The sequence below is a fragment of the Salmo salar genome, chromosome 12, assembly GCF_965601325.2.
Source record: "Salmo salar chromosome 12, fSalSal1, whole genome shotgun sequence".
Lineage (NCBI taxonomy): Eukaryota > Metazoa > Chordata > Actinopteri > Salmoniformes > Salmonidae > Salmo > Salmo salar.
Genome location: NC_138302.1, coordinates 88824079 through 88847188, shown reverse-complemented (window position 1 = coordinate 88847188; position 23110 = coordinate 88824079). Strand labels below are relative to the sequence as shown.

General features: G+C 43.9%; 1 protein-coding gene across 1 annotated transcript in view; it reads right to left on the bottom strand.

The window, feature by feature from the left end:
* Positions 1–3893: 3893 nt before the first annotated feature.
* Positions 3894–23110, bottom strand: part of LOC106565969 (ski oncogene) — a 54128-nt gene continuing 34911 nt past the window's right edge. The window contains exons 2-7 of the mRNA XM_014133686.3: positions 8913–9026; positions 8292–8395; positions 7823–8091; positions 6588–6871; positions 6213–6443; positions 3894–6117 (exon numbers count right to left, since the gene is read on the bottom strand). Of these exons, the coding sequence (XP_013989161.1) occupies positions 5947–6117; positions 6213–6443; positions 6588–6871; positions 7823–8091; positions 8292–8395; positions 8913–9026 (1173 nt within the window). The 3' untranslated portion in view covers positions 3894–5946. The remainder of the gene's footprint in view (positions 6118–6212; positions 6444–6587; positions 6872–7822; positions 8092–8291; positions 8396–8912; positions 9027–23110) is intronic.

The window sequence follows — 23110 nt, the reverse complement described above, 5'->3', positions numbered from 1 at the left end:
AAGCAGAAAAGAAAGGGGGGGGGGGGGGGTGTGTTGGTTGGGGTGGATGGGTAGGCGTATAATAGGAACATCTAGCAACCCAAAGGTTGCGTGTTCGAATCTCATCACGGACAACTTCAGCATTTTAGATAATTAGCTTACTACTTTTTAGCTACTTTCAACCCTTTCTATAACCCTAACCGTAACCCTTTAACCTAAATCCTAACCTTAACCCCTGACCCTAATGTTAGCCACCTAGTTAATGTTAGCATTAGCCACCTAGCTAACATTAGTACAACAAATTGGAATTTGTAATATATCATACGTATTGCAAATTCGTAACATATTTTACAAATTGGAATTAGAAATGTATCATATGAAATGGATGGACATCCACAAATTAATACGTACCATACCAAACGTAACATATTTGTTAACATTTATTTAACAAGGCAAGTCAGTTAAGAACTAATTCTTATTTACAATGACGGCCTAGGAACAGTGGGTTAACTGCCTTGTTCAGGGGCAGAAGGACAGATTTTTACCTTGTCACCTCAGGGATTTGTTCTAGCAACCTTTTGGTTACTGGCCCAATGCTCTAACCACTAGGCTACCTGCCAGACCGAGGCTCTGCATCTGTCCTCGTGCTCCTAGATCTTAGTGCCGCTTTTGATACCATCGATCACCACATTCTTTTGGAGAGATTGGAAACCCAAATTGGTCTACATGGACAAGTTCTGGCCTGGTTTAGATCTTATCTGTCGGAAAGATATCAGTTTGTCTCTGTGAATGGTTTGTCCTCTGACAAATCAATTGTAAATGTCGGTGTTCCTCAAGGTTCCGTTTTAGGACCACTATTGTTTTCACTATATATTTTACCTCTTGGGGATGTCATTCGAAAACATAATGTTAAATTTCACTGCTATGCGGACGACACACAGCTGTACATTTCAATGAAACATGGTGAAGCCCCAAAATTGCCCTCGCTAGAAGCCTGTGTTTCAGACATAAAGAAGTGGATGGCTGCAAACTTTCTACTTTTAAACTCGGACAAAACAGAGATGCTTGTTCTAGGTCCCAAGAAACAAAGAGATCTTCTGTTGAATCTGACAATTAATCTGGATGGTTGTACAGTCGTCTCAAATAAAACTGTGAAGGTCCTCGGCGTTACTCTGGACCCTGATCTCTCTTTTGAAGAACATATCAAGACTGTTTCAAGGACAGCTTTTTTCCATCTACGTAACATTGCAAAAATCAGAAACTTTCTGTCAAAATGACGCAGAAAAATTAATCCATGCTTTTGTTACTTCTAGGCTGGACTACTGCAATGCTCTACTTTCCGGCTACCCGGATAAAGCACTAAACAAACTTCAGTTAGTGCTAAATACGGCTGCTAGAATCCTGACTAGAACCAAAAAATTTGATCATATTACTCCAGTGCTAGCCTCCCTACACTGGCTTCCTGTTAAGGCAAGGGCTGATTTCATGGTTTTACTGCTAACCTACAAAGCATTACATGGGCTTGCTCCTACCTATCTTTCCGATTTGGTCCTGCCGTACATACCTACACGTACGCTACGGTCACAAGACGCAGGCCTCCTAATTGTCCCTAGAATTTCTAAGCAACCGGCTGGAGGTAGGGCTTTCTCCTATAGAGCTCCATTTTTATGGAATGGTCTGCCTACCAATGTGAGAGACGCAGACTCAGTCTCAACCTTTAAGTCTTTACTGAAGACTTATCTCTTCAGTAGGTCCTATGATTAAGTATAGTCTGGCCCAGGAGTGTGAAGGTGAACGGAAAGGCTGGAGCAACGAACCGCCCTTGCTGTCTCTGCCTTGCCGGTTCCCCTCTTTCCACTGGGATTCTCTGCCTCTAACCCTTTTACAGGGGCTGAGTCACTGGCTTACTGGTGTTCTTCCATGCCGTCCATGGGAGGGGTGCGTCACTTGAGTGGGTTGAGTCACTGACGTGGTCTTCCTGTCTGGGTTGGCGCCCCCCTTGGGTTGTGCCATGGCGGAGATCGTTGTGGGCTATACTCGGCCTTGTCTTAGGACGGTAAGTTGGTGGTTGGAGACATCCCTCTAGTGGTGTGGGGGCTGTGCTTTGGCAAAGTGGGTGGGGTTATATCCTGCCTGTTTGGCCCTGTCCGGGGGTATCATCGGATGGGGCCACAGTGTCTTCTGATCCCTCCTGTCTCAGCCTCCAGTATTTATGCTGCAGTAGTTTGTGTCGGGGGGCTAGGGTCAGTCTGTTACATCTGGAGTATTTCTCTTGTCTTATCTGGTGTCCTGTGTGAATTTAAATATGCTCTCTCTAATTCTCTCTTTCTCTCTTTCTCTCGGAGGACATGAGCCCTAGGACCATGCCTCAGGACTACCTGGTATGATGACTCCTTGCTGTCCCCAGTCCACCTGGCCGTGCTGCTGCTCCAGTTTCAACTGTTCTGCCTGCGGCTATGGAACCCTGACCTGTTCACCGGACGTGCTTGTTGCACCCTCGACAACTACTATGATTATTATTATTTGACCATGCTGGTCATTTATGAACATTTTAACATCTTGACCATGTTCTGTTATAATATCCACCCTGCACAGCCAGAAGAGGACTGGCCACCCCTCATAGCCTGGTTCCTCTCTAGGTTTCTTCCTAGGTTTTTGGCCTTTCTAGGGAGTTTTTCCTAGGGAGTTTTTCCTAGCCACCGTGCTTCTTTCACATGCTTTGCTTGCTGTTTGGGGTTTTAGGCTGGGTTTCTGTACAGCACTTTGAGATATCAGCTGATGTACGAAGGGCTATATAAATACATTTGATTTGATTTATTGCCAATGTTTGTCTATGGAGATTGCATGACTGTGTGCTCGATGTTATACACCTGTCAAACTAATTTGAAGGGATGTCCACATACCTTTGTGTATATATAGTGTATTAAATTAGTGCTGTCAGTAAACATTTGGACATTTCAGTGCAACATTTTAAATCTAATTTTCGGAATGCGTTCAAAATGCACTGAAAACATCCAACAAAAATTAAAGCTCAGTTTGAGCAAATTATGCTTTTCACTTGAATTTTTTTTTTTTTTTTTTTGTAAGGGTATATAAGATCTTAATTTGATCAACCTGTTGCAAAGGCACTTTCCTGCAATGCAGGAAATGACAAAATGGTAGTGTATTTAAAGTTTTAAAATGCTTCTGAAGTTTGTAATTTCCACCTTGAACATCTTTTGCTCCAACATTGACTAATTGATTTGGGTCTACAGTTGACTTTAAAACTGAACTGGCTTCCATTAGGACCTCCTGTCCCATGGGCCGTGACATGTTTGTATAGTATGTATGTATTGTAATGTTGAGCATGACAGTAAGAGCAGGTAACCTTCCTCAGCGATCTGGAGTAGAGAGAGACATGCTGCCCGCTCGTCTATCACTCAGTATAATCTCCAAGGATTGTCTGGAGTCCATGCCATCATCTATGCATGTTACCTGCATTTTCCCTCTGTTATGATGGGAACCCACAAATTGTTGGTGGCAATTGAAAGTGTTATAATATTCAGCGCCTTGACTTTTTCCACATGTTGTTGTGTTACAGCCTGAATTGAAAGCAGATTAAATTTAGATGTTTTGGTCACTGGCCTGCACACAATACAACATAATGTCAAAGTTGAATTATGTTTTTAGAAACGTTTACAAATTAATAAAAAATGGAAAGCTGAAATGATTGGCTTGTTGATTTGCTAATGTTTGTTTCTGCATACTATATGTGTGTCTGAGCATTCATTGTTTGTGCATTTTGTCCCATATCCACAGATGACAAAGAAGTTACATATTGCGCCTTTAAATTCTCCCTGTTTCTTAGATATGAATACATAACAGTGTTACACATTCTGTAACTCACTGACAGTAGTAAAATATAAAACACACCATTGAATATGGTTGATTTTTAATGAGTTTTATACAGGTTTTCCAAAGAAAAAACCTACACTGAAACAAGCAGCAAAAACAAACCCCACTTCCAAACCAAAACTACAACAAGAGCATAAACACAATGTCTAATGTTATTACATTGTACCCAACAGGTATTCAGTGGGGAGATAATAATAGTAACTGGTACATAAGACAAAAGTATTTTCTTCTACAATACATAAGAGAGCACCTAGGAATGAAACCCAGAGAAGTTGTAATATTTATCCTAATTGGAGCTTTAGCATTGGGAAACCTGATAAAGGAATTAATGCTGAGATATCGTCTTCAGGTATCGATTTTGGTCTGGGTTTTGGTACACTTAACGATACATCAAATAAGATATCTTTTCTGAAAATTCTTACTGAAGAAAGAAAATAAAGAGGACATTTTAAATGTTCTCTCTCTGTTTTTGTCTCCATCTCACAAAGATCACTGATTGGTCAATTAGCAATATTTCTTCTTTTCGCTACCCATAATCCATTGTAATAAATGCACATTGATTTCAGATGATATTGAAGGGGAACAATAATGAAACTAGAATATCAACATTTCAAATATAGAGTTTCTATTGGTTTCAAGTAAGAGTCAAAATGATATTCATATGCAATTTAGGTGTGAAGCAAGCAAACTTATTGACAAAAATCTTATTTACAATATCATCCTTAATCGTTGTATTTACACAAGAGGTCATTAAATGATGTTGTTCAATTCTATGTCCATGTTCATTTGTGAGTTGAAAAACATAAGAGTTAAATGCACAATGCAATTTTATTTTTTAAAAGTGCAATGACTTTTAGTAAAGTAAAAAAATATAGCCATGTTTTGTATATGTAGAAATGTTGTTCATATAAACAGCACATGTTGCTTTTTCAAAGAGCCCTAAAACCAGTGACTAAAAATGTATGCTGCTTATAGTTGACAAGCAGGAAATTATTTCAGAATATAAATGATTTTACAGTACTCGATACAAAATTGGAAATACCTCAATTCACCAAAGAGAAAGCTTTATCAAAGGTGTTTTATATGTGGGCGGAACTCCATTTTAGCATGGACAAGCACATTTAAACATTTCTCACATGGTTTGGTTTCATACACAATATACTGTATCTCAAAACAATTAAAAAACAAAACATATTAAGTTGTATAAGGATTGTAAAAAGTAACACTTTCATAAAATATTTAAGATGAGAACAAAAGGTGTCTGGAACTGATTCCAGACCACACAATCCCAAATACTTCAGGCTTTAAATACAAGAACACAAATACACACGGTAGAGAAGCTGGTATACATAGGCCTATATGTTTGTATGTGAATATGTAAATATGTATGTGAGCATTGCCTGTAGGATAGCAGTGCTGCTCATGCAACATTTCCTGTACAACCTCAAAATGAAAACATTACAATTAAGCAAACTGATCAGTTGAATGAAGTAAAAAGTGGTCAACTGGTGTCCATTGTTTCCAGTGGTTTGTAATACCTTAAAGTGTACCGAGATTGTGTGGCACAAGCAAGAGTTACATCTGCTGCTGTCATTTCATGAAAACAATCACTCCGCTTTTATATTCAAGTAACATTATGTAGCTATATTTCTACATTTTTAAATAGCTTATACCAAAATAAAATCCTTAAAAAGCTTCAGGAATCTGACTGAGGGCTCTAAAGTCACTTGTGAGGTGTCTTCTATGTAGTTTATTTCGTATCATCTGTAGGCTGTATGTCATGCGTATTCATGCTTCCATCCAGTTCACCATATGAAGTTCATATATTATTATAATAATGTCCATTTCTATCCTATCAGTAACCATATCAGTCATCAGAAGATTTCTTTTTCATACTATGAAAACATCTTGACTTTGCTCCAACAAACATGTTTCATTTACTGAATTTCTTTCCCTTAACAAGAGGCGCAATTCAGTCTGTATCCACCCTCTTGCATTACGTCTCTGACTCCAGTCCACTGCATGCATCTTTAGGATCCATTGGGGTGTTATGTCTGTCTGTGTGTCTCTGTGCTAGTGTGTTCGGGGGTTCATGGCGTTGTCCTGTGGGCCTCCCAGCTGAGCCTGCAGGTCCTTGACCACCCTCTCCAGGCTCTGCCGCGCCTCCCTCTCCTGCTGCAGCTCCTCTCTCAGCTGCTCTCGGTCTGCCTCCGCCTGATGCAGCTGTACCTGCAGCTCTTTAATCTGGAAAGGAACGTACACATCAGTCAGGGAGCATACAATGACTCAATTACAGTTAATTTTGTATATAGGCTATATCATTAGGATCTTGGTCTTACCTGTGTGGAGTACTTGGATCGCAGGCGTTCAGCCTCACAGCCTTTGTCGCAGACCCGTAACTGTATCTCTCTCTCCAGCTCTCTTTTCAGATGGCCACGGGACTCGTCAGCCTCCCTCATCTTCCTGTCCCACTCCATGTGCAGGTGATCTATCTCTTTCCTCAGATTGTGTTTGGCCTCGATGGCCTCTCGAAGACGCCCCTTCTTGGACACCCTCACAAACTCCAGCTCCTGTGGGGGAATAAAAATATATATGTATATATATGTGTAGAAACATAATCTTTAAAACACCTCAAGATTGTCTCTACACATAAAGAAACTGTTTTCCTTTTTGTGTCAAAGGGGTCCATTTTGGATCTTGAGTGGGAGGTTTACCTGCTGAAGACTAAGTTTGGCCTGCAGAGCAACCCCCAATTTCTCTTCCTGCTTCACTCTCATTTGAATAATCTCCTGCAGGAACTTCTCCCTGGCCTCCTTGGAGTCCAGGCATCCATACAGGTTCTGTCTCAGCGCGTCCAGCTCTGGGCATGACGGTTCCCCTGGTAATACCAGTCGGACTGGGCCCTCCAGAGGCCTCACGGTGGTCTGGGGGGTCAGGGTCTGGTACACACTGGAACAGGCAGAGGGAGGGGATGCCAAGGAGGGGACCAATGGTGGGTCTGACAGACAGAAAAACAAAACATTATGTTAAAGATCCAATGTAGCCATTTTACCTCAATATAAAATCATTTCTGGGTAATAATTAAGTATCTTACTGTGATTGCATTCAATCAAAATGGTCAGAAGGAAACAAAATAGCTTCTTAGCAAAGAGCAATTTCTCAAGTAAGAATTTGCTAGTGTAACCGATGTGAAATGGCTGGCTAGTTAGCGGGGTGCGCGCTAATAGCGTTTCAATCGGTGAAGTCACTCGCTCTGAGACCTTGAAGTAGTTGTTTCCCTTGCTCTGTAAGGGCCGCGGATTTTGTGGAGCGATGGGTAACGATGCTTCGAGGGTGGCTGTTGTCGATGTGTGCAGAAATTCCCTGATTCGTGCCCAGGTAGGGGTGCGGAGAGGGACCGAAGCTATACTGTTACACTAGGACTGTCTGGGAGTGGTCTAAGTGGGGACAGGAAAACTGAAAACTAGCAGTTATCGGCAGAGATGTTTGGAACTCTCTTTCTTATTGGTCTATTAACTAATCAGCAGGCAGGTTGAAACTCCATCCTTCCAAAACAGGCTGGAATTTCATCTATTACACCAAAATGGTATTAACATAACTTTCACAATTTCATAGTATTATTCCAACCTCATTTTGTGGAAATATATATAAAACAGAGGAAATCCCATTTTTGACTGCACTGGGCCTTTCATAGCGGGAAGCCTAAAGAATTTCTTGGAGCAGCAGCGACATCTGCTGTTAAGCAAGTTGAGCTTGCCCTCTGTGCTCTGTGCTGCACAGACCAACCACTAGATGGTGGTCTGTCACAGGGATCAGGCCATCTAACCATAGCCTTCTTCCAGTAGTATTAGCTTGGGTTAGGTTGCCTGTCCTTGAGAGTTGGAGAAATTTGTGTCATGGTGCCCTATTTCTCCTACCGAATGTCTGAACAACAGTGTGTCATACTCACAGTCATCACAGTCGTCCACCTCGATCTCCCTGTCAGTCTCCATGTCCTCCACACCGTTGGCTGTGTAATTAGTGTTGGTGTTGATGTGGACAGGTCTGGGCCCAGGCTGGGAGTCTCCACACTGTGGTGCTGGTATGGAGCTGATGTGCTGGTCTCCCCTGGCTAGAGCCTGACTGTGGCCCACAGGGGCCTGCTCCTCTCTCTGGTAGGCCAACAGAGCTGGGGCCACATTTGGCACTACAGACGTGTCTATGTTTTTGTGGATGAATCTGTTATGACAAGAAAATACAAGTGACCTTATTTAGTGTATTTCAACAATATAAAGTAAGGGATCATAGCAGCGGACAATGTAGTTATTGGTCCTCATTACATTGTAATCCCTTAGGAATGTTACAGCCAAACACTCCTTTAGTGTGGTGTGGTGAAATGGATGAGTGAAACTATGACAACATGACTGTCTCTGACTGACCTCTCATTGTGACTAGTAGACTTCTCCTTCTCAGCAGATGGACTTCTGGAAGACCAGGGGCGGAAGGCTGACGACCTCTGTTTCAGATGGACCCGTTTCAGATCCTGACAAAATATAGAATTAATTTAATACAGTGAAATGGGTAATTTGAAAAACATCCCTGGAAAGGAGAAGTGAAATTGTATTGCATAAGGCAGACAGGTTTGTTAAAAAGACTATTGACAACATTAATTATCTAACTGTATAAGGTAAGGTAACACAGTCAATTAGACAAGGACTCTGTATAAAGACATAGGATCTTAATTTGATCACTTTTTTTGATGAGAACTTACCTGCACAGCAGGAAATGCAAACTTGTTGTGTATTCAAGGTTTAAAAAGGCTTCTAAAGTTTGTAATTTCCAATTAAAAATGTCAGACTTCATTTTCCCTAATGAAAAATGTATCAACCCCAACAAAAAAATGTCCATTAATTATAATCCACATAATAATTCAAATGTCCTGTTGCTGCAGGATTCATTTCAGAAAACAGTCTCACATTAAGATCCTACATCTGTAGAATCCCCTGACCTTGGAAAAAAATCACATTTCACACACAAAGTGAAGAACATGAGCTACTAACCTTGTTCGCTGACTTTGATAGAGATTGTAACCAATCAGGTTGCTTCTCTTTGTCAGCTGATGGAGAGTGTAGTTTCACCAGTTTGGACTTTTTGGCTGGAACTGGGCTGTGAGACTAGATAGAAAAGAGAAAGGCTATTAATTATCAACATCCACAGGAATCTACTGGAGTAGTGCAATACACTTCCTCATACTGTACAAATCCCCCATACATTTACATCATTTAGCAGTCACCCTTATCCAGAGTGACTTACAGGATAAATGAGGATTAAGTGCCTTGCTCAAGGGCACATCAACAGATTTTTCACCATGTCAGCTCGGGGATTCGAACCAGCATCCTTTCGGTTACTGGCCCAACACTTTAACACAACATCCTCCTCAGAGTTGTGTGATACTGTACATCATCTCAGTTGAGGTGTATTCCAGAGAAAACATCCATGTGTCATACAACATCAGCTAGTGGACCTACGTCAGTGTGTGAGGGCAGCAGTAGATGTGTCTATAAGAGGTCTGGCTGTGAATAGTGAGCTGAGGGCTCTGTTCTGTGTGTGTCTAGGCTGGGAGTAGCAGACAACCAGGCTGGTCTGGATGGCAGCCAGCAGAGCTACACCATACCGCATCATTAGGTGGAGTGGAGCTGCTCTCTGCTCTGTGTGGGAGAGAGGGCTGAGAGAACTATGAAGAGCAGAGTAATGGCGCTGGAATCTGATGGACAACTGGAGTAAAATGTTCTGCCAGTGCTGCTACACCTCGGCACGGATCGTAGAGTCACGCAATGTTTCCCGCTTCACTCTGCTGAGCAAGATGATGCTACTGTTAGGAGAGACTACCTAACATCTCTCTCTCTCTCTCTCTCTCTCTCTCTCACTGAGCAAAGGGGCCACACATAGCGGCATGTTTGGCCATGTGACAATGATCCAGGAAGGGGCAGTGTTGAAACAGGTTCTGTGCAGCACTGGGGCCCTGGCTCCAGTGGTGAGACAGAGTAATCTAGCCCCTTCCCTCAAGTCTACACTTGTCAGGATGAGGATATGTTTACCTAGGCAGTGTGAGAGGTCTGCGTCAGGATGAGGATATGTTTACCTAGGCAGTGTGAGAGGTCTGCGTCAGGATGAGGATATGTTTACCTAGGCAGTGTGAGAGGTCTGCGTCAGGATGAGGATATGTTTACCTAGGCAGTGTGAGAGGTCTGCGTCAGGATGAGGATATGTTTACCTAGGCAGTGTGAGAGGTCTGCGTCAGGATGAGGATATGTTTACCTAGGCAGTGTGAGAGGTCTGTGTCAGGATGAGGATATGTTTACCTAGGCAGTGTGAGAGGTCTGCGTCAGGATGAGGATATGTTTACCTAGGCAGTGTGAGAGGTCTGCGTCAGGATGAGGATATGTTTACCTAGGCAGTGTGAGAGGTCTGCGTCAGGATGAGGATATGTTTACCTAGGCAGTGTGAGAGGTCTGCGTCAGGATGAGGATATGTTTACCTAGGCAGTGTGAGAGGTCTGTGTCAGGATGAGGATATGTTTACCTAGGCAGTGTGAGAGGTCTGCGTCAGGATGAGGATATGTTTACCTAGGCAGTGTGAGAGGTCTGTGTCAGGATGAGGATATGTTTACCTAGGCAGTGTGAGAGGTCTGCGTCAGGATGAGGATATGTTTACCTAGGCAGTGTGAGAGGTCTGTGTCAGGATGAGGATATGTTTACCTAGGCAGTGTGAGAGGTCTGCGATCACCTAGAGATGGAGCCAGAGGGGATGGCTGTCGTTTTACGGGCTCCTAACCAATCATGCTATTCTGTGGGTTTTTCGTGGTGATTAACTTTTTTTCTACATAATGTTTCTGCCACCGTCTCTTATGACCGAAAATAGTTTCTGGATATCAGGACAGCGATTACACACCTCGGACTGGACGAAGATTTTTTCTTTAATGAATCGGAAGTGAAAGATTTACAGCTCCTCCCAGACCAGCCCCAAATCCCCATCATTCGCATTAAAAGGAGACGCCAATACAGTGGGCGCAGATCTCGCTGCTTGGTGAGAATTCGTCGGCGAGTGGAAAATCCGCCTTCACCATCCGTCCTACTGGCAAACGTGCAATCACTCGAGAATAAACAAGGGCATGGATAATATACAGTTGGCTGGGTTTTCCGTGCATCGGCAAGAGGGAACAGCAACCTCCCGTAAGACGAGGGGTGTTGGTCTATGTCAATTTGTCAACAACAGCTGGCGTGCGATCTCTAAAATTAAGGAAGTCTCAAGATTTTGCTCGCCTGAGGTAGAGTACCTCATGATAAGTTGTAGACCATACTATTTACCAAGAGTGTTTTCATCTATATTATTCGTAGCTGTATATTTACCAACACAAACCGATGCAGGCACTAAGACCGCACTCTACGAGCTGTATAAGGCCCTAAGCAAACAAGAGAATGCTCACCCAGAAGCGGCGCTCCTAGTGGCCAGGGACTGAAATCCGGCCACAATCTGGCCATAATTATATCCTCCTGATTCCTGCTTACAAGCATAAATTCAAGCAGGGAGTACCAATAACTCGCTCAACACGGAAGTGGTCTGATGACGTGGATGCTAAGCTACAGGACTGTTTGCTAGCACAGACGGGAATATGTTCCAGGAATATGTTCATCCGATGGCATTGAGGAGTATACCACATCAGTCACCGGCTTCAGCATCGACGACGTCGTCCCCATTGTAACCGAACATACATATCCCAGCCAGAACCCATGGATTACAGGCAAAATTAGCACTAAGCTAAAGACTAGAGCTGCCGCTTCCAAGGAGCGGGACACTAATCTGGATGCTTATAAGAAATCCCACTATGCCCTCAGACGAACCATCAAACAGGCAAAGCATCAATACCGGACTAAGATTGAATCCTATCACACCGGCTCAGACACTCATCGAATGTGGCAGTGCTTGCAAACTATTACGGATTACAAAGGGAACCCAGCCGCGAGCTGCCTAGTGACACAAGCCTACTAAAAGAGCTAAATGTCTTCTATGCTCGATTTGAGGCAAGCAACATTGAACCATGCATGAGAGCAGCAGCTGTTCCAGACACTCTCAGTAGCCGATGTGAGTAAGACCTTTAAACAGGTCAACATTCTCAGAGCATGTGCTGATCAACTGGCAAGTGTTTCCACTGACATTTTCAACCTCTCCCTGATGACTCTGTAATAACTACATGTTTCAAGTAGACCACCATAGGCCCTGTGCCCAAGAACACCAAGGTAATCTGCCTAAATGACTACCGCCCCGTAGCACTCACGTCCATAGCCATGAAGTGCTTTGAAAGGCTGGTCATGGCTCACATCAACACCATCATTCCAGAAACCCTAGACCCACTACAATTTGCATACCGCCCCAAGAGATCCACAGATGACGCAATCTCTATTGCACGTCACACTGCGCTTTCCCAGCAGGACAAAAGGAACACCTACGTGAGAATTCTGTTTGTTGACTACAGCTCCGCGTTCAACACCATAGTGCCCTCAAAGCTCATCACTAAGCCAAGGATCATGGGACTAAACACCTCCCTATGCAACTGGATCCTGGACTTCCTGACGGGCCACCCCCCAGGTGGTAAGGGTAGACAACAACAGATCTGCCACGACAATTGCGTGGCTACGCACCCACAACTGCGTGGCCAGGACAACAACCTCTCCCCCAACGTGAGCAAGACAAAAGAGCTGATTGTGGACTACAGGAAAAGGGGGGCCGAGCACGCCCCCATTCACATCAATGGGGCTGTAGTGGAGCGGGTCGAGAGCTTCAAGTTCCTTGGCGTACACATCACTAACAAACTATCATGGTCCAAACACACTAAGACAGTCGTGAAGAAGGCACGACAACACCTATTCCCCCCCAGGAGACTGAAAAGATTTGTCATGGGTCCTCAATCCTCAAAAAGCTATACAATTGCACCATCGAGAGCATCCTGACTGGTTGCATTACCGCTTTGTATGGCAACTGCTCAGCATTCGACTGCAAGGCGCTGCAGAGTGTAGTGCGTACGGCCCAGTAAATCACTGTGGCCAAGCTCCCTGCCATCCAGGACCTCTATACCAGGTGGTGTCAGAGGAAGGCACTAAACATTTTCAAGGACTCCTGCCACCCTAGTCATAGACTGTTCTCTGTTACCGCATGGCAAGCGGTACCAGAGTGCCAAGTCTTGTTCCAAAATGCTCCTTAACATCTTCCATCCCCAAGCCATTAAACTGCTAAACAGTTAATCGGATGGCTAACCAGACTATTTGCATTGACCCCCTTTTTTACACTGATGCTAATCGCTGTTTATTATCTATGCAGAGTCCCTTTACCCCTACCTACATGTACATATTACCTAAATTACCTTGACTAACCCGTACTCCCGCACATTGACTCGGTACTGGTACCTCCTGTAAATAGCCTCATTAACGTTAATATTTTCTTACTTACTTAAAAACAAAATCTGCATTGTTTGTTAAGGGCTTGCAAGTCGCCTGTTGTATTCGGCGCATGTGACAAATACAATTTGATTTGATTTGAGGATGAGGATATGTTTACTTAGGCAGTGTGAGAGGTCTGCCTGAGGATGAGGATATGTTTACCTCCGCGTTGCGTCGTGCATAAGAACAGCTCTTAGCCGTGTTATATTGACCACAACTCCTCGGGCCTTATTGCTTAAATATACAGGGGATGTATCATAAAAGTATATACTACATAGGTGTGAATGGAAAATACGCTACATGAACATGACCAGAAGTATGTGGACACCTGCTTGTCAAACATCTCATTCCAAAATCATGGGCATTAATATGGAGTTGGTCCCCCTTTTTCTGCTGTAACAGCCTCCACTCTTCTGGGTAGGTTTTCCACTAGATGTTGGAACATTGCTGCGGGGACTTGCTTCCATTCAGCCAAACCCAGATTCGTCCGTCGGCCTGCCAGTTGGTGAAGCGTGATTTATCACTCCAGAGAAGTCCAATGTCCAATGGTGGCGAGCTTTACACCACTCCAGCCGACGCTTGGCATTGAGCATGGTGATCTTAGGCTTGTGTGCGGCTGCACGGCCATGGAGACCCATTTCATGAAGCTCCCGACTAACAGTTCTTGTACTGACATTGCTTCCAGAGGCAGTTTGGAACTCGGTAGTAGGTGTTGCATTCGAGGACAGACGTTTTTTTGCGCTTCAGCACTTGGCGGTCCTGTTCTGTGAGGTTCTGTGTCCTACCACTTTGTGGCTAAGCCGTTGTTACTCCTAGCAGGGCTGAAATGTGACAAACTGACTTGCTGGATGAAGGTGGCACGTTGAAGGTGGCACGTTGAAAGTCCCTGAGCTCTTCAGTTAGGCCATTCTTCTGCCAATATTTGTCTATGGAGATTGTATGGCTGTGTGCTCGATTTTATACACCTGTCAGCAACGGGTGTGGTTGAAATAGCCGAATCCACTAATTTCAAGGGGTGTCCACATACTTTTGTATATATAGTGTATACTCTACTATATAATATTGAAAGGTTTAATAACGCGTAGAGGAGAAAGATAAATTGCCTGTGGTACCGACTGACAGCTTTGGCGTTAATAAATCCTGTCTCACAGTTCTGATGAGTCTGTGGTTCTAGCAATGGAACACAAGGGAGGTTGGTGGCACCTTAATTAGGGAGGACGGGCTCGTGGTAATGACTGGACAGGAAAGATTGGAATGATATCAAATACTGTACATTAAACACATGGTTTGATGCCATTCCATTTGCTCAGTTCCAACCATTATTATGAGCCCTCCTCCCCTCAGCAGCCCCCACTGACGGGGAGGAAGTTGTCAGTCAGGTCTCACACTGCACTGACCGCCTCAGTCTACTGTACGACGGCACTCAAGACTAAAACATACCACAAAACCTTGTCATTTCTAGCTGTGCCTCTGGCCCATAAAGCTATAATCACACAGCAGTTGTGTTATCACAAGGCCCAAGTGCGTACGGCATGACTGTGGTTGTCCGGACACTCACCTCATGTCTCCCTCCCTGACACACACGTCTGTTTCCTCTCTGTCTAACCACACGCACGCACGCACGCACGCACGCACGCACGCACACACACACACACACACACACACACACACACACACACACACACACACACACACACACACACACACACACACACACACACACACGCAGTCAGAAGCAGACATTGAGGTTCATTTTCAGGGGAATTTAACCCAGACCTCTAGCTGACTCCATGATGACTCGACCGCTCACCTGTTTGTGGTTTTCTAAGAAGCGAGGAGTGGTGAAACCGGAGTCTGTAATTACTGCCATTGCTGTTGTTTTCCCAACAAAAGCTTTCTGTCTGGTACTATTTCTACCCTGAGGTTTGCAGCTCCAGGAAGACGTAGAGCCTCAGACATCATAGAGCCAGAAAACAGACCCTTCCAGACACCACAAGGGACCTGCTGGCTAAATCGGACACTGATCTCATAGGAGAGAAGCCACACAGGCTTTACTCAGCACCACATCACAGCCATAACCAGACCACACTGACACAGCATCACAGCCATAACCAGACCACACAGACACAGCATCACAGCCATAACCAGACCACACAGACACAGCATCACAGCCATAACCAGGCCACACAGACACAGCATCACAGCCATAACCAAACCACACAGGCACAGCATCACAGCCATAACCAGACCACTGACACAGCATCACAGCCATAACCAGGCCACACAGACACAGCATCACAGCCATAACCAGACCACACAGACACAGCATCACAGCCATAACCAAACCACACAGGCACAGCATCACAGCCATAACCAGACCACTGACACAGCATCACAGCCATAACCAGACCACACAGACACAGCATCACAGCCATAACCAGACCACACAGACACAGCATCACAGCCATAACCAGACCACACAGACACAGCATCACAGCCATAACCAGACCACACAGACACAGCATCACAGCCATAACCAGACCACACAGACACAGCATCACAGCCATAACCAGACCACACAGACACAGCATCACAGCCATAACCAGACCACACAGACACAGCATCACAGCCATAACCAGACCACACAGACACAGCATCACAGCCATAACCAGACCACTGACACAGCATCACAGCCATAACCAGACCACACAGGCACAGCATCACAGCCATAACCAGACCACACAGACACAGCATCACAGCCATAACCAGACCACACAGACACAGCATCACAGCCATAACCAGACCACACAGACACAGCATCACAGCCATAACCAGACCACACAGACACAGCATCACAGCCATAACCAGGCCACACAGACACAGCATCACAGCCATAACCAGGCCACACAGACACAGCATCACAGCCATAACCAGACCACACAGGCACAGCATCACAGCCATAACCAGACCACACAGACACAGCATCACAGCCATAACCAGACCACACAGACACAGCATCACAGCCATAACCAAACCACACAGGCACAGCATCACAGCCATAAGACTTTCTTCATATATCCTCCTAGCCTGGCTGCACACCACATGCCATGACTACATTACCCTCACTGTGCTCCAATAAAATCCTAAACTACCCAACATGGCCCCTCGAAGGGAGTGAGTGAAAGAGGGAGAGAGATAAAAATGGAGGGGGAGACTTCCTCTCTGGAGTTTGCTTTGGCGAGGGCCCCTATGGGAACGGAGTAGTGAGTGCGAGGGAGGGGAGGGCTAGGGGAGGGGAGCGGGACCACAGAGGGAGCACTGAGCTGGAGGAATGTATACTTGAAGGCCAAGTACAGCCTCCTCTTAAAGAGTCCATTCAAGCATTGCCCTTTTCAACTGGCTATTGTAGGATATTTATTTGACGAACCATAATGAGGGACTAAACAGGGCCTAACAGTGCCCAGGGCAAAGCAGACATCCTTTATCTGGAAATTACAGTCATATTATGGTGTGGTAATACTGTGATAAACTCGCTGAGAAAATGTCCACATGGACAAATCCTCCTTACAGCACTATAACTGTCAACAGACAATATAAACAACATGTATTCCAAGTGGACTATCTGACCGTTAGAATGGTATACACCAATATATTGGAGCATGATAGGAGATGGGAAGGTTGTTTTAGTTCATTTGACATGATGGACTTTGTATTAATAGTTGTAGTTGTATTAATAAACAATCAACAAATTACTTTAGTGTCATAGTAAAATACAAACTGCTGGTTGACAGGCATCAAAAATATCTAGGTTCAATTTAAAGTACAATGTGGGTACGATTAATTACATTTCATCAGTCCCGGCAAATCCTTTAGTTATTTGCTGAAGCACGAGATAGAATTTCAAATGAAATGATCTAAAAACCAAACACGAGGACTGCACTCAGCCCGGACGTTTCCTCAGCTGAACTTTCCCGGGCTTCCCTCACACAAAACCACAGCATGCTGGATGATAGCATAGCATTATGTACACAGCAACAACACACAACAGTTTCACCTTTCAGACTCCTCCCCTTACTAAACCCCTCACTGTAATCCCTGGATCTGAGTGTGCTTAGTAGGCTGCTGTCTCATTCAAGGGCACACCAACTGGCACAGCTCACCCGGGAAACAACCTTAGTGGGCAGTGAATGAGTGAGGTCTGGGGTGGGTGGTCCTGGGGAAGCCTATGGGCCTCTATTCAATGCTTTATTCTGTGCTCTATTCAGTGCTCTATTCAGTGCTCTATTCAGTGCTCTGTTTAGGGCTTTATTCTGTGCTCTATTCAGTGCTCTATTCAGTTCTCTATTCAGTGCTTTATTCAGTTCTCTATTCAGTGCTTTATTCAGTGCTATATTCAGTGCTCTATTCAGTGCTTTATTCAGTGTTCTATTCAGTGCTCTATTCAGTGCTCTATTCAGTGCTTTATTCAGTGCTCTATTCAGTGCTTTATTCAGTTCTCTATTCAGTGTTCTATTCAGTGCTCTATCCACTGCTCTATTCAGTGTTCTATTCACTGCTCTATTCACTGCTCTATTCAGTGCTCTATTCAGTGCTCTATTCAGTGCTCTATTCAGTGCTTTATTCAGTGTTCTATTCAGTGCTCTATTCAGTGCTCTATTCAGTGCTTTATTCAGTGCTCTATTCAGTGCTTTATTCAGTTCTCTATTCAATGCTTTATTCAGTTCTCTATTCAGTGCTCTATTCGGTGCTCTATTCAGTGCATTATTCAGTTCTCTATTCAGTGTTCTATTCAGTGCTCTATTCAGTGCTCTATTCCGTGCTCTATTCAGTGCTCATGGTATGTAGAAAGGAAGGTATCATGATTTATATTATGCCTGGTGGTTACCGCCTAACTAACAGCTGGGCTGGGCTTAGCTGACTGGTGTCGGACTTACAACTGGGCTGAGCTTAGCTGACTGGTGTCAGACTTACAGCTGGGCTGGGCTTAGCTGTCTGGTGTCAGACTTACAGCTTGGCTGGGCTTAGCTGACTGGTGTCAGACTTACAGCTGGGCTGGGCTTAGCTGACTGGTGTCGGACTTACATCTGGGCTGAGCTTAGCTGACTGGTGTCGGACTTAAAGCTGGGCTGGGCTGGGCTTAGCTGACTAGTGTCAGACTTACAGCTTGGCTGGGCTTAGCTGACTGGTGTCAGACTTACAGCTTGGCTGGGCTTAGCTGACTGGTGTCAGACTTACAGCTTGGCTGGGCTTAGCTGACTGGTGTCATACTTACAGCTTGGCTGGGCTTAGCTGACTGGTGTCAGACTTACAGCTTGGCTGGGCTTAGCTGACTGGTGTCAGACTTAAATGTGCATGCACCATGCTACCAAACTTCTGAGTGTCTAGACTTCCTCCCACATAATTCAGCACAGTCTGCTTCCCCTTCTAATTCACATGATCTGAGCTAAAGGGAGTCAGGGTGACATGGCTGTCCTAGCGTGACAACAATAGAGGATCCTGGGAGGTGAGTTGAGCTGCAACAGCATGACAACACTGTGACATTCTGTACAATATGGCCACACCGTCACCGTGCCATATGAAACACAGAGAGGGGAGGGATGTCGTGAGAAGAGAACAGCCTTGAAGCAAAGCAATCTTGATTGGATTGTCCTAATTGTCTTTTGGAATCGAGAGAGGTTAGAGCTGACGACTGGACAAACTAAGACCTTGTCTGTTCATTACCAAGTAAATGATCATATCTGACCTACAGCATCCAACAGCAGCATGTGTAACACATAGCAGCCAAGTGGGAGGAGGAAAGCTTCTATCAATATATCCCCAGACTTCCCAGACTTCCCACACTCCCTAAGTGAGCTGTCGTGGACCCATCAACACTGCAGAGTGTCCAGGTCTATAAACAGAAGAACCAGGCAGACTTTAATATCCCTACATGACCAGGACAACAGTGGACTCCTCTTATGTCCTGAGCAGGCAAAGACCGGTGTAACTAAGAGGAAGCAAATCCAATTCAGGTCAAATATAGCAACCATGACAACATCACATGTATCCATATTCATTTTCTCATTGTGGCTAAAACAGCTGACCCCTTAGAAAGAACTGAGGAAGGAATTTCACTACAGGAAGATGGGTGATTAGTTCTTCCAAGAGCTGTAGGCCTAATCCGAACCTGGCTAAAAATGAACTGACAAAGATATCATCACAGATGGCATGTTATTAGTATTAGGGTGTTTGGTATGGTTCTAAGTCACAGACATCTTTGGACATGAAGCGTGTTATGTGAGTGGTGTATAGTTTAGACAGACGTCAAATTCACACAATGCCTGTCGGAGCAGCCCGTAGGGACTGTGTCTGTCCCAATTGAAAATTAAACAGTGCAGCATTGGTTCTATGTGAAAATTAAACAGTGCAGCATTGGTTCTATGTGAAAATTAAACAGTGCACCATTGGTTCTATGTGAAAATTAAACACTGCAGCATTGGTTCTATGTGAAAATTAAACAGTGCAGCATTGGTTCTATGTGAAAATTAAACAGTGCAGCATTGGTTCTATGTGAAAATTAAACAGTGCAGCATTGGTTCTATGTGAAAATTAAACAGTGCACCATTGGTTCTATGTGAAAATTAAACAGTGCAGCATTGGTTCTATGTGAAAATTAAACAGTGCAGCATTGGTTCTATGTGAACATTAAACAGTGCAGCATTGGTTCTATGTGAAAATTAAACAGTGCAGCATTGGTTCTATGTGAACATTAAACAGTGCACCATTGGTTCTATGTGTGCTAGAACATGTATTGTAGTACTGTGGAACATACACTACTGTGTTTGAGTGCCAATGAGGGCACACAGACACACAATACAAACACAATACACAATGTTTTTATGCTTCTATTCACATTTAGCACACTTACAATGTAGGAACAGCTGTAGTGCTAACCAGGAAGCCAGAGGGGATGATGGTTGGTTAACGGGAGGGAGAAAGATGACATAACATCCCTCTATAACATCTATTAAGACGCTCATAGGGCTTAATGCACACAGACAGTCAATGAAAACCTACTGAAAATCATGTATTGATGTTAGGGGAGATTTGGGTGAAAATGTGAGTTACAAGTCTCAAGTAAGGATTCAACCTGTACTATACACAAGCAACAATTTTATGGCCCTTTCCTGCAGTCAAATGACTAGTGACCTCATGGGTGGAATGTTATTCATATTTCTAATATCAAACACTTTTGTTCTATTTCAGTCTTCTATGATGTATAGAAAGTGTAACATCAAATCAAATCAAATGTATTTATATAGCCCTTCTACATCAGCTGACATCTCAAAGTGCTGTACAGAAACCCAGCCTAAAACCTCAAACAGCAAGCAATGCAGGTGTAGAAGCACGGGATGCAATACTTAAATGTAATACATTTAACCTCTATATCCGACATGGTACAGGCGTCTTCTTTAAGCCCATAACCATGTGTGTGAGGTGCATCCCGTGCTTCTACATCTGCATTGCTTGCTGTTTGGGGTTTTAGGCTGGGTTTCTGTACAACACTTTGCGACATTGGCTGATGTAAAAAGGGCTTTATAAATACATTTGATTGATTGATTTGTTTAAGACTACCAAGAAACATTGTGTTACCGTGATTTAGCCCACTGCAGCAAAATGTTATTAAAGAGCCTCTGACACGTTTCAAATGAAATACAATTGTATTTGTCACATACACTGGTTACAGCAGGTATAACAGGTGCAGTGAAATACTTGCGTGGTAGCTCCCTCAATAATGCAGTACAATCATCAATATTAATAATAACAAGTCAAATACAAAATCTAAAGTAATTACAAGGTATGCAAAGTTATAAATTGTACACAATAGGATATACAGCATAGATTACACCTACAGATAATATCAGTCCAATAAATCAAATTCAATTTTATGCATATGATGTGCAGTATAGATTAGTGAGAATAATCCCACCTAGTTGCAGTGAGAAACAAGGCTACATACATATTAAGAGCCCATCCACCCTACTATCCCCTAACGCAGTGGAACTCAAAGTCGAGGGAATTCCAGTGGGGAACCATAAATGAAGAGTACAGATTATGTTACAGGACAATATACAAACGTTATTAAAATAATAACATTTTATTGAGTAAATGCATGTACTGGCTGTCTTAATTTTGATAGGAGATGAAAATGGAATGAATTGAAGGTTATTTGTTGATGTCATTTTTTTTTGAATTGACAGATTTTGAGGTTGTGTCATTAGATTTGGGGTGGGCTCACCAAACGTTTGAATACCACCGCCATAACGTCTCCTGCCTGAGAACCTGAGTTTCCACAGTCAATCTGACCCTTCAACATGAAAGACTGTCTGCTCTGTTGTAGCAGCAATAAGTACACAACCACCGCCACGAGACAGTACATCCAGTATCGGACTGCCTGAGTTTTAATCCCACAGATTAGTACCAATGCCAAGGCAAAGAAGTCAGAAAGACGATTAAAATGTCACTGGGTAACCTCTCTCAGCAACCCAAACAGTTACAGCTCCAAATACAGACCATTATATCACATATACCAGGTCCCAGGAGATTTCATTAGGGTGTGAGGACTCCCCCAAACAGTTACAGCTCTAAATACAGACCATTATATCACATATACCAGGTCCCAGGAGATTTCATTAGGGTGTGAGGACTCCCCCAAACAGTTACAGCTCTAAATACAGACCATTATATCACATATACCAGGTCCCAGGAGATTTCATTAGGGTGTGAGGACTCCCCCAAACAGTTACAGCTCTAAATACAGACCATTATATCACATATACCAGGTCCCAGGAGATTTCATTAGGGTGTGAGGACTCCCCCAAACAGTTACAGCTCTAAATACAGACCATTATATCACATATACCAGGTCCCAGGAGATTTCATTAGGGTGTGAGGACTCCCCCAAACAGTTACAGCTCTAAATACAGATCATTATATCACATATACCAGGTCCCAGGAGATTTCATTAGGGTGTGAGGACTCCCCCAAACAGTTACAGCTCTAAATACAGACCATTATATCACATATACCAGGTCCCAGGAGATTTCATTAGGGTGTGAGGACTCCCCCAAACAGTTACAGCTCTAAATACAGACCATTATATCACATATACCAGGTCCCAGGAGATTTCATTAGGGTGTGAGGACTCCCCCAAACAGTTACAGCTCTAAATACAGACCATTATATCACATATACCAGGTCCCAGGAGATTTCATTAGGGTGTGAGGACTCCCCCAAACAGAGGAGCTACACTGTGGCTACACGACAGTACAGTGTGTCAGGTGGCAGATTGATGATGGCGAGACTGCTACCTAGTGAAGTTGGGGTTAACCCTGGCCCTTTGGCGTCTGAGTGATTGACAGGCCAAATGGTCAGTCACGTAAAGGAGTTAAGTGTGAGAGTGACATCCCTCTGTGTCACCAACTGGACTTAAGTGGGTTCACGTGCTCACATTCACAATGAACTAAAATGAGTGACAAGTGGATGGAAACACTATATTGTGAGTGTCTAGCAGGCCTCTTATATTTAACTTTTCTTGTAGAATTCTTGTGTCAAGTTCCCACTATGTGAATGTTATGTGAGGAGAAAGTCAACATGAGAAGCAACTTGCTTCCCAGAAACCATTGTGTCTGAAGGAGTCTTAAGGATTGCTTGTGCCATTCCCCTCAGTCTCTATTTATGCTGCCATAATCTCTCCCCACACAGCCACCCATTGGTCAGTCTAG